Genomic DNA, 12,886 nt, shown 5'->3' with positions numbered 1-12,886 from the left:
ACAAGTGATGGTGAGTATGTACTCTTTTACATGTACTGTATGTCTATATGTATTGTTGTATTGTGTGTATGTTATGAATGTTGCATGTTCTGTATGTATGTACAGTATGTTGCATGTTGTAGCATGTTGTTGCATGTTATCGCATGTTGTATGTTGCATTGTGTATGTTGTGTGTTGTTTGTTGTGTGTTGTATGTGCACATGGTCTAGACGAGTCCAGCTCTGCTACATCTGGATGCCTGATATCTAGATGTAGCAGAGCCTGTAGATGATTGCCGGAGAAAACTCTCCAGCGATCACCTACACTACAGCGTTCTCACAATCAGCTTATCAGCTGTTTGCGAGAACCAGACTAGTGACCGGAGATAAGTCCCGGTCACGTGCACGGCAGTTCTCGTGATAACATAAGTTATCGCGAGAACTGCAGTGGATGAGGGACTTCCGGCGGCGGGACAGCTGAGCCGGCAGACATGCGTAGTAAGCTGCGTGTACGCAGTTTCTACGCATGTGACAATTTTATCGATTTTTATCGCATCTAATGATAGTCTATGGTAAATTTACGGGGCGGTGATGGAGCGTCGCCGATTTGTAAACAGACATGCTGCGTTCTGAAAAGACGCGCCGCATGTCCGTTTACGCGGGTCTGCCGCCTGCGTGTTTTACCGCATAGTGGAGACAGGATTTCATGAAATCCCCTCCACTATGCTGTAACATCTGGACGCAGCGTTTCCTGAACGTGGAAACATACCCTTAAGCTGACATGCAAGGAACGCTCAGCTCAGTGGAGCGTTCATGTGTTTTCAATGGGGAGAGGATAGAGCGCAGATAAGCAAAAGGATCATGTGTATGAATGTTAACCTCACCCTTTTGTTCCCGGATGGCTGAGAGTCTGGATGTCCACATGCACATTATATGATCACCTAGTCCTACTGAAAACGATTTATGGACGCTGACTAGTCCGGGTGACTTACTTCAAGATAGATGGCCGTATTGGCATGTGGATGTGAACGAGTCTCTGGTATTTAAAGAGCTGGATGGGTTATTACTGCATTTTTCAACTTTACAGCAGTTCCTATAATTCTTTGACTCTAAATAATACATTTTTTTCTAAGTATTTCTATTTTTCTGACTTATTTGCACAATGCTATATCTCCATTCACCCTGCCTCCGCCTCATTCGGATATCCTTCCATAAAGTTAAAATAAGCATGAACGTTCCAGGTCCCCCTGCGTTCAGCTCGGAGGGGAGAGATTAGCACGATGTGTGGTCTGTTTCTGGGCTATGGCATGCTCTGTTTGGGTAACCAATTTACTTGAATGCTGAAAACAGTTTTTTCTTCCTTTCTCTCTCCCAATTACTTCTTCAGCCTGCGATTGTTACTTTCTGATACATTTTGGCATCTATATTCCATTGGGGACGTTCCGCTCCATTGACTTTGTTTTTGCGCTGAGTTTTCCAAGCACTAGCCATAAAGTTCAGCACAAGTGCAGTTATTGATATATAGGTGGGGGATCGTATTGTGTGTACATTGAATTTAATGTCACACGGGGACTGAACTATTCTTCGGGATACGGCTGCAGTTTTTTTTTTTTTTTTTTTCTTCTGCTGCTGGGAACCAACACAATTATTGCTTTTTTTTTTTTCTTTTTAATTTCTGGAATCCTTCCTCAGTAGAGCAGTTGTAAGACCTCTAAATTATTCTCTGGTCTAGCTTTGCTGATCATAGGCCAGGTGCCGGCGAAGATTTAAATGATCGAAAAGCTTTTGCTTTTTGTTTTGTTTAAAACAGGTCAGATGCCCAGGAATGCAGTCAAATTATAATGGTCTCTAAGTGCCGGAAGATGGAGAAGAGGGAGACGAGAGAAAAATGAGCCCTGGGCTTTAAGAAAGGGCTGGGAAAATGGAGATTTAGGCAGGCCCCGAGGCCAGGTTAGAGATTCCTACATGTATTAACAGCAAGGTGTGATGTTTATATACACGGGACTAATCGTTTTTTATGTGGCCTCTCCTCTCAAAGCCTCCGCTAATGGGCTGCAAGTTTTACCCATCGTTGTTCCTATTCTTTTTGTGTCTGTTTTCTTCTTTTTTTTTTTTTCCATCTCGTGGTCCAAAGGGATTTTTTAATAGAATAATTTACTTTAGTCTATATTTTAATATTTTACCAGTTATTGGTTTTGCTTGTGTTTTTTTTTTCTCTCTCCATAAACAGTATACATAGTCTAATTCAAACGGATCAATTTTGTCTGATTTCTTTTTTTTATCCTTTTATTATTTTTCCCTTGTGTCCATTTTTCAACTTGGCATTTTGTTTTCTTATGCCAAACAAAGGTACTGAAACCATGGGATCTGTCCATTTTATTGTACCCATAGATGTTTGATATAAACATACTTTTAGTAGTCGGCTAGGACCATGTGTCTCAGATGAGCAGTCTGAAGCAGGACCCTGGCGGCGTCTCATATATATAGATATAGAAATAGATATAGATAGATAGATATATAGATATATATAGATATAGATCTCTCTCTTTCTCTCTCTCTCTCTCTGTATGTATATATATATATATATATATATATATATATATATATATGAGATAGATAGATAGATATAGATCTCTCTCTATATATAGATATAGATCTCTCTCTATATGTAGATATAGATCTCTCCCAATGTGTATGTATAGGGAAAGGCCTGTCCTGCTCCGGATGGGGGCGCATAGTCACTGACCACTTCTAAAAGTATTAGAAGAGTTAAGCAACTGCACTCTCTCAAAGTCTTAAAGGCGTTAAATCAAAGAATATTTATTTGTGCAGAAAGCATAAAACACATGATGTGAGCTTTGGAGACATGGGTGACAAAGTAGGACATTTCGACCCTTCCCGATTCTTTTTCAGGTAGTAGAGGAAAGTGAAAATATAGTACACACCAATTTTTATTTTCTTTATAACTCCTCAGTATTTCGGAATAAAACACCCATGGCTCCATTCGTGCAGGGAGTATTTAATTCATGCGACCCGTGGTTCGGGCAGCACGAATCAGCTGAAAAATGATAAAGGACAGACAGCCCTCGGATGACACGTGAATGGACGGCATCCAAGCGCTATCGGTTTATTTAACACCATTTGAACTGCACGGCCCATCAAAATTTGACACGTGGCTTTTAACCACAGAAATGAGCCAGAGCATATGTTTGTGTAAGAGAATAAGTGCAACGTGTAGGTACATGGCCACCTAACAAGCAAAACCTAAGGTGAACAAAACAAGCAAATACCCTGCAGTAAGTAAATAAATAGTAATAGTACATGTAAATAACTAAGTTACTTAGTTGATATTGTTTTGATCAAAAAAGTGTAAAAGCCGTCCCACCGCGATAAGGTGTACCCCAATTGGGTTGGTCCTGTCTCTGAGCATTTTGTCTTATGTATAGCTTTCCTCGGGCAGGCGTCTGATCAGTCGGTCTGGGTCCTACCCTGCTCCCATCTACGTTAAGGTCCGCTGACATGCTGAGGTTTAATACTAGAGATAAGACCATCCCGATTGGGTGCACCTTGTTGTGGGGGATAGCTTTTTATGTTTTTTTGATAAAAACACTGTTCCTATGTTATATCCATGTACTATTAGTATTTATTTGCTTATTGCAGAGTATTTGCTCACTTTGTTTTTATCTTAAAAAACAAAACAAAAAAACAAACAATAACTCACATGTGAACATGCCCACAGACTATGACAAACATGAATAGAAAATGTGCATGAAATAAATGGATGTGTGAATGACGGCTAAATCTGGTGAAAGATCCAGTTTTGATCAGCCTAGAAACGAGGATAAATCCAGACATATTCTAGTTAAAATCTGTGGCGATTCTGCTGAAAAATGCTCATATTCTCATTGTGCTGCTTTTTGACTATGGCTTTAACGCCTTCGATCTGGAAATCCGCAACATGCTTCCTTTTCTGTGAAGAAAATTCGTACAACACATGGGTGACTCTTTGAACGCCTCATTCTCATATACTGTAATATATTTACGGCGGGTTCGTATTGTAACGTCTAGATGAGCCAGATTTTATTTATTTTTTTTTGCAAATTGAAGTACTAGTACTATACATGTTCATTAGATTTTAAAAACTCCATTCACGTGTAGTAGACATTTTCTGTACAGGAAAACTCTCACGGGACAGATTTTTAAATCCACAAAATGGTTATTCTGCTGTATAAAATGCGCCAGGTTTTCCGGATTTCAACCATTCCGGCTTCATTGTGGAATTGATAAGATTTACGCCAATCTCTGTTGTGGAAATATCTCGCTCCATGTTTGGGCTAAGGATAACGATAAACACAATGTCACACAGACGGGATCCACAGAAAAGCTCCAGACGGTAACTTTTATTCAATACTGTTTAGACCACTTAAAAACATAGCAACATGCCTAGAAAATGAAATCATACCAATTAGTCATTAATCAATTATTACTACTTATGTAGCCTTTATATCTCCAAATGCTTGTTAGCGACTGTCCTAGGAAAATAATCGTCTAAGGGTTCATTTACATAGGTGTACGGGATCTGCTATAGCTCAACATTCCTCTATTCTTGTGCAAAGAGATTTTCTGTGGAAATCAAATAGTGGCATGTTATATAAATGAGACCTTAATGGGTGGGAGACAAATGTGTTTATTGCACGTCCCTTTAAAGGCAATCTGTCAGTAGGGTAAATCCTCCTAAGCCGCCGTCTATATGGGCATGTAGGTCATATAAAAGCTGAACAAAATGACACCTTAATCTCTGATCCAATGTCTTATTCCAGAGAAATCCACGTTTTTCCTAATATGTAAATGAGCTGTTAAAATTTATGGTTCGGACATAGATCTTCTTGAGAATCTGCCTCCAGAGCTTATTTTAAAGGGGACGTTACCAGTATGAGACGTGTAGATCAGGAGAAGCAGATTGTCAGTCATTACATGTCTCACACTGGTAACACGTAACTTACAATAACCTCTGGAGGCAGATTCTCAGGGAAATCTATGAGATCTATGTCCGGCCCATAGATCTTAACAGCTCGTTTACATATTAAAAAAGAAGGGGAATTTATCTGAAATAAGACATTTGATCGCCGATATTAAGGTATCGAACTTCCTATGACCTGCATGTCCATATAACAGTGCTTCTCACTAAATTAGAATATCATCAAAAAGTTATTTCAGTTTTTCAATACAAAAAGTGAAATTCATATAGACTCATTACAAATAGAGTGATCTATTTCAAGTGTTTTTATTTCTATAAAAGAACTGATGGCGCGCTTAAGGATATATCACTACTGGAAGGGCGTATATGCAAAATAAAACACAAGATAAAATCCCCCACCGGTGCTCCTGTTGTGCGCCCAGAATAAATATGCCCTGTAACTACTGTGCAGTGTGGAGAGTAGATATACCATATGTACAAACACAATATCTAGCACGGATTGCTACTAGCTCTGGTCTGACTCACCAGGTTTCCGTAGAGTAGTGGGTGCAAAGAGCTGTCAGATGCGTGGATCGGGGCCATCCCGATGAGCAGGTACTGGGCAAAGAAGTGGGCAGGCAGCAGCCGCAGACAAGCGGGGTAGCGGTGAGTCGGCGTGGAGTCCGGGAACGCCCCGGCCGGTGGCGTCCCTGAATATAGACAGGTTTTATCATCAGCGTTTGGTCCGTGTGTCTGTTTTATCATCAGCGTTTGGTCCATGTATCTATTTTATCATCAGCGTTTGGTCCGTGTGTCTGTTTTATCATCAGCGTTTGGTCCATGTATCTGTTTTATCATCAGCATTTGGTCCATGTATCTGTTTTATCATCAGCATTTGGTCCATGTATCTATTTTATCATCAGCGTTTGGTCCATGTATCTGTTTTATCATCAGCGTTTGGTCCATGTATCTGTTTTATCATCAGCGTTTGGTCCATGTATCTGTTTTATCATCAGCGTTTGGTCCGTGTGTCTGTTTTATCATCAGCGTTTGGTCCATGTATCTGTTTTATCATCAGCGTTTGGTCTGTGTGTCCGTTTTACCATCTGTGTGTCATCAGTGTTTGGTCCGTGTGTCCGTTTTACTATCTGTGTATTATCTGCGTTTGGTCCGTATGTCCGTTTTACCATCTGTGTCGTCAGTGTTTTTCACAGATGGATAAATTACAGCTTCTCCTATAATTTGTTAAATATGGTCAGCATGGACACCTTGAAAGCGACTTCAGTAGGTGACGTCACTGAATCAGATTTCAGATCCGTGTCTGAAAAATTTGCGGCCGTGTGAACATGACTGCAGGTTTCCCATTGAAATCCATGGAAAGCAATTTGCGAGTTTCCACTGTGAATCTCAGAAGGCGCTACTAAAATCCATGTAAGCTTGATATAAGTAGTTATAAGGTCTAAATCTAAGGATGGCTACATATACCCCACAACTGCTAAGAAATGTGAGTATCTAGGATGCATGGTGAATATATTGGGAAAAATAAGTATTTGATACACTGCCGATTTTGAAAGTTTTCCCAGCTACAAAGAATGGCGAGATCTGTAATTTTTATCCTAGTACACTTCAGAATCTTAACAAAAAAAAATCCATAAGTTCACATTGTATGTTTTTTTTCATAATTAATTTGCATTTTATTGCACGAAATAAGTATTTGATACAATAGAAAAACAAAACTTAATATTTGGTACATAAACCTTTGTTTGCAATTACAGATGTCAATTGTTTCCTGTTCTTGACCAAGTTTGCACACACAGCACAGCAGCAGTGATTTTGGCCCACTCCTCCATACAGATCTTCTCCAGATCTTTCAGATTTCAGGGCTGTCGCTGGGCAGCATTGAGTTTAAGGTCCCTTCAAAGATTTTCTATTTTGTTCAGGTCTGGAGACTGGCTAGGCCACTCCAGACCTGAATTTAGTTGCCCTGGATGTGTGTTTTGGGTCATTGTCATGCTGGAAGACCCAGTCACGATCCATCTTCAATGCTGTTACCGAGAGAAAGAGGTTCTTGACCAAAATCTTGCAATACATGACTCCATCCAACCTCCCTTCAATACAGTGCAGTCATCCTGTCTCCTTTGCAGAAAAAGTACCCCCAAAGTGATGTTTCCCCCACCATGCTTCACTGTTGGGATGGTGTTCTTGGGATTGTACTCATTCTTCTTCTTCCTCCAAACACGGAACGTGGAGTTGATATCATCCAAATGGTCACTGACTAACTTCAAATGGGCCTGGACATGTGCTGGCATGAGCAGGGGAACCTTGCATGCCTTGCATGATTTTAATCCATAGCAGCGTAGTGTGTTACAAACTGTAATGTTTGAAACTGTTGTCCCAGCTCTCTTCAGATCATTGACCAAGTCCTCCTGTGTAGTTCTGGGCTGTGGTTCCTGATCTTTCTCAGAACCATCCTTGCCCCAGGAGGCGAGATCGTACATGAATACCCAGACCAAGGAAGATTGACAGTCATCCTGTGTTTCTTCCATTTTCTAATAATTGTGCCAACAGTTGTTGCCTTCTTACCAAGATACTTGCCTGTTGTCCTGCAGCCAATCCCAGCCTTCTGCAGGGTAACATTTTGTCCCTCGTGTCTTAGACCACTCTTTGGTCTTGACCATGCTGGAAAGGTTGGAGTGTGATTGAACTTATTACCTGCATTAATTGTACCTGTTTGAATGTGTGGACACGTGTCTTTTATACAGGTAACGAGTGCAGCGTAGGAGTGCTTCCGAAAAAAAACCTAACAGGTCTGTGAGAGCCAGAATTCTTTCTGGTTGGTAGGTGACCAAATACTTATGTCATGCAATTTAATTATTTAAAAATCATACAATATGATTTTCTGGTTTTCATTTTTAGATTCTGTCGTACAGTTGAAGTGTACCTACGATAAAAATCACAGACCTCTCGATTCTTTGTAGGTGGGAAAACTTGCAAAATGGGCAGTGCATCAAATACTTGCCGTATTTTCTCCTCTGTATGTCTTTTATATGTGTTTTCCAGGGGGCTGGATGAGGTTTAGGTAATTGTATAGATCATATGTATATTACATTAATAAATATTATTGTGTATATATATATATATATATATATATATATATATATTATATGTATGTTATATTTCTATATATATAGATCATCTTTTTTCTTATTTTATACTGTTCCTTTTTTGCATTTTTTAACAACTTGAACTGTCTCACTATAGGAAAATGTACCATAGCTTTACTTTTCCTTGAAGTTGGACAGGCAGAATGGTATAATTCCTTATGTCAACCAAACCGCTTTTCAGACGAGGATTTGCGGAATAACACCGGTCTTTGTCTACAGGGCTCCTGGAATTCCCGTGAAGGAAAGAGTACGGGTTTCTCAAAACTGGAAAAATGGACGCTGTCGGCGGGATGTCCTACTCAAGTGGAAATGCAAGCAAGTGACACTTCTGTCTTCTTATAGTCTGAGTTCTCTAAAATGTTTAGCTTACGTGTTCGTCTTATTGTTCTTTTAAGTCTGAGCCAAGTTATTATATTTTATCTCCGTTATTACTAACGCAAAACCACACAGCTGTATGGCATGTGGTGTCCGCTTTATGTCCGTCTTTTGGGGCTAGTTCACATGTAGTGTTTTTTATGCTTTTCTTTTTTACACTAGGAAAAATATATAATTTTACAGTAACCGCAAAGCGAGTGAGATTTTTTAAAATCACATTCACCCCCCCCCCCCTTTTTTTTTTTTTTTAAATAACTGCAGTGCACTTTTTTTTTTTAAAAAAGCCACATATAATTTCTTTCTGGGCTTGTTCACACAACGCGCTTTTTTTTTTTTTTTTCTGTGATTCTCCAAAAACTAATTAAAAACTGATTTCTGAAAACCGTGGCAAAAAAAAAATCATAGTTTGAGCGCGGCCTAAGTGTTTTTACTGCAATTTTTTCCCCATTGAGATAACCATGCACTAAAATGTGTAATTTCTGTTGTTGATTTCTAGCCCATAGCCTGTTTTTTTTTCTTGAAGACGAAAGCACTATGTATGATCATACCCTAAAGAGGTTGTCCTGGACTTTTACATTGATGGGCTAGGATAGGTCGTCATTGTCGGATAGGTCGTCATTGTCGGATAGGTCGTCATTGTCGGATAGGTCGTCATTGTCAGATAGGTCGTCATTGTCGGATAGGTCGTCATTGTCGGATAGGTCGTCATTGTCGGATAGGTCGTCATTGTCGGATAGGTCGTCATTGTCGGATAGGTCGTCATTGTCGGATAGGTCGTCATTGTCGGATAGGTCGTCATTGTCTGATCGGTGGGTGTCCAACACCCGGCTCGCCGTCAGGTCATCTGATCTGCTGGTGTTGGCCGGAACTGCTCAGGATACTGGGAGTGGCTGGTTACTGCGCGGCTGCCCTCTATTGATTCAATTGGGGGCAGATATACAGTGCTCAGCGTGGGCACTGTACAGTGCTGTGCCGCTCCGCTACTGAGCAGCTTCGGCCACCACCTGCATCGGGAACAGCTGATCTGATGGGGTGCCGGGTGTCGCACCCTCACCGATCAGACATTGATGACCCATCCTAAGGATAGGCCGTCAATATCCCAGACGAACCCTTTAGGGTCACCTATGCCACCGTCTGCAGAAGTTACTGTCAGCTGCTCTGTTTCCTTGCAGTGGCCACTACAGGATACACTTAGTACTGCATGTGACCATCAGTGAACAGTCCTTATGTAATACATACGTAGTACTGACCTAACAGAGCAACTTCCACTATGGCTCACAGTGCGGGTGATCTTGAGTACAAGAGATCCCCATTTATTACATCAATATGCCCTAAAGTATATGAAAATGGGCTTCAGAGGGGCCACATACCTTAATAAACCTCACTGATTACACTTCTAGTTACATTTCCATAACATGCCTCATCTGTCGGCATTTGCCACATCTTCTTATTGATGTCAGTGTGTTTTAAAGCTGATTTTCTGTGGATTAATGTCCTATATAAATCAGTTTTAAAGTCCAGTTTGTCTCCTCAGGGAGCCATATTTACACGCAGCTCTGACATATAGGCACAATCCATTTCCCCGATCTGAGAGCTGCTGACATCGGGGGCTTTTGTAGTCATCCCCTTTGATACATGTCCAGGTGCTGAGGAGGTGGGTGTCTTCACCAGAAGGAAGAAGGTTGCAAAATGGGGGTGGAAAAAATACATTTTACAGTTAAGTATAAGGCGGCACCGACACAATCTATAGTTTCATGTATCGCCCGCAGTGATATATGTCGCAATTAAGAAAAGAGTAGAAATCCCAAAACTCGTGGAGCGGATCGCTTTGTACCTGCTGCTCTGCAAGCGGAAAAGCAAAGATAAATGTGTGCGAGCAGGAACCGCTGCCCCATAAAACATCTCCTGCGTCTGCCACGGCCGCTTCATAATCATCTGTTTGTGATGACAGAGTTTGCTGGGAAATGACTCTGCTGTCATTGAGGACCTAGACGCCTGGCGTTAAGTGTAGAAATGCCTGAAGGGTGACCAGTGCCCGAGCCGCACCACGTGGGGAATATTACCAGATCTCATTTCCTGCCTTCAAATACAGACTTTTTATTAATCACGCCGGTCTCTGAGTAGGTGAGATATGCACTGGATGGAGAAGATGTTTTCAAATGAAAATTTTCTAATAATTGCTTGCTTCTTTTATTGCGTGATGTTTTATCACTGCCCCGGGATTGTGATACATCAGTCAGTAATAGTGACTCAGTAGTTAGAATTGTGTTCATCAGGGCTGCTCTTGTAATGGCCGGAATATCCTATAGGCCGGGCACTCGCTGATCAATAGAAAGCTCATTGACTAGGAGTCCTTTATCCATTATAGCATTTTAGATCCAGTTTTGTTTGTTTTCTTCCAGAGAGCCGCAGCAGAAGGCCGTTTTTTTTTTTCTTTGTTGTGATGCATTTTTGGTAATGAACCACTTTGATCTCACTGGGGAGAAATAAGAGTGCAGCCGGCTATCAGTCAGTGTCGAGGCGTGCCGCACTCAGCATGCATGACTGAAAGCTGGCAGCTCCTGGGAGAAATGATGAATTAATTTTCTCTCAGCGCCGCACTTTCAGTACAGTGGCCAGGCTCCTTCATAACACTATTAACCTGTAGATTAACCCTTTACCTGCTGGTTAATAGTGTGATCAGGCCTGACCGGTTCCCTTTAATGATGGCCATGTTGGTTGTCACTCAGTTTACCCAGAAATGGATATGACTTAAGCTACATTCACACATCCATTTTCTACATCCATCATGAACTGACCGTTTTTCTCCCGTGTATCTTCCATTCTACATCCATTTTTACTTTTTTTCTCATCGGTTTTTAAAGACAAGCAGATAAGCAAAATTATTTTTTTCTCATTAACACTAAGAATTGGATAAGTTAAAAACGGATGGAAAAGTGATGTAAAATGGACAATCCGTTATTGATGGATACTTGAAACTTGAGCAAACGAGCCTGATCCTCAAAGAAGGGTTGGGATAAGTCATGTGTAGCAGAAGGGACACACGGATCCTTTATAACGAAACCTCATCTGAATGGCAGCACATGCATGAGAAAAACAGATGTGTGAATGTAGGCGTAGAAATACTTGTGCTCTTTCTTACATAAAGGGGAAAAGTCCTTCTAAAATGCCCGAGTCCCCGGAGTAAAGAAAGTGAAACTTATACCCACCTCCTTCACCGCTGCCGTTCCAGTGATGTTAGCGCCAGATCTCCCGGATCTTGTGTGCCATTGGCTGCAGCGCACATGTGACATAACATGTGACATTCGCGGTTGGTGATCGGCTGCTGCTCACATCCGCTCTGACGTAATAGTAAAGCATCGGTAGACCCAGCGCCGACATCGCCAGAACAACGCCGGGGTGGGATGTGATTATAAGCGCTTATTATTTTACTTGAGGAACTTCAGCATTTAATAAGGGGCTGTCCAGGCAGTAGACAACCCTTTTAAACCAAGTAAATCAGGAATATAATATTGCATTTAAAAAAACAAATAAAATAAAATAACACCAGCGAGCACAGAAAGCATTTCCTAATGTAAAATATTAGCGCAAACCTCATAGAAATGTAAAATCTGAAAAAGGCAGCAAATTCCCCCCCCCCCAAAAAAAAACAAAAAAAAAAACAAAACAAAAAGAGCTAACTACTCCTATAACTTTTTTGTTACACTCAAGAAGTGATCTCCGAGCCCGCAGACAATGATCCTGATGTATTTCATTACATTCATCTCGTCCGTGAGTGAGGACTATGTACTTGGCGCCCAACGTGGCGCTCTGCCTGCTCCCTGGCTCTGCTTCATCTGACATCTATGCCGTCCTGTGGTCTATAGTTTAGAAATCCTACAGGGCCAAAGATGCTGTAAACCAAATCCACAGGCGGATTATACACCTCTCTGTGGTTTGTGGTATTTATTCACCTGTGCTCCTTCACCCAAATCATTGTCCTGCGCAGTAGGAGCAGGATTTGTGGTTTCACCACTTGTGGGATTAAAGTCAAACATTCAGCCCATAAGTTAACCTGTTAAATGTCGTGCTATTGAAACCTCATTGTTTTCTATTGGCCACTGAACCCCTTACTGTAAATTCTATATATATAGTAAGTGTACAGTTTTGGCCAAAAGTATTGACACCCCTGCAATACTGTCAGATAATACTCCGTTTCTTCCTGAAAATGATGGCAAACACAAATTCTTTGGTATTATTATCTTCATTTAATTTGTCTTAAATGAAAAAAACACAAAAGAGAATGAAGCAAAAAGCAAAACATTGATCATTTCACACAAAACTCCAAAAATGGGCCAGAAAAAAGTATTGGCACCCTCAGCCTAATACCTGGTTGCACAACCTTTAGCCAAAATAACTGCGACCAACCGCTT

General features: G+C 40.9%; 1 protein-coding gene across 2 annotated transcripts in view; it reads left to right on the top strand.

Moving 5' to 3' along the window:
- Window positions 1–12,886, top strand: part of FBXW4 (F-box and WD repeat domain containing 4) — a 215,005-nt gene that overhangs the window by 50,102 nt on the left and 152,017 nt on the right. Inside the window, exon 2 of one of the 2 annotated variants that reach the window (XM_069753756.1) lies at window positions 8,319–8,414. The exons of the other annotated variant lie outside the window; for it this stretch is intronic. Coding sequence (XP_069609857.1) covers window positions 8,319–8,414 — 96 coding nt within the window. The remainder of the gene's footprint in view (window positions 1–8,318; window positions 8,415–12,886) is intronic. 2 annotated transcript variants of the gene reach the window in all.

This window comes from Ranitomeya imitator, chromosome 2 (genome assembly GCF_032444005.1).
Source record: "Ranitomeya imitator isolate aRanImi1 chromosome 2, aRanImi1.pri, whole genome shotgun sequence".
NCBI lineage: Eukaryota > Metazoa > Chordata > Amphibia > Anura > Dendrobatidae > Ranitomeya > Ranitomeya imitator.
Note: the sequence above shows the minus strand (reverse complement) of the source record. Positions and strands in the feature narration are given on the sequence as shown.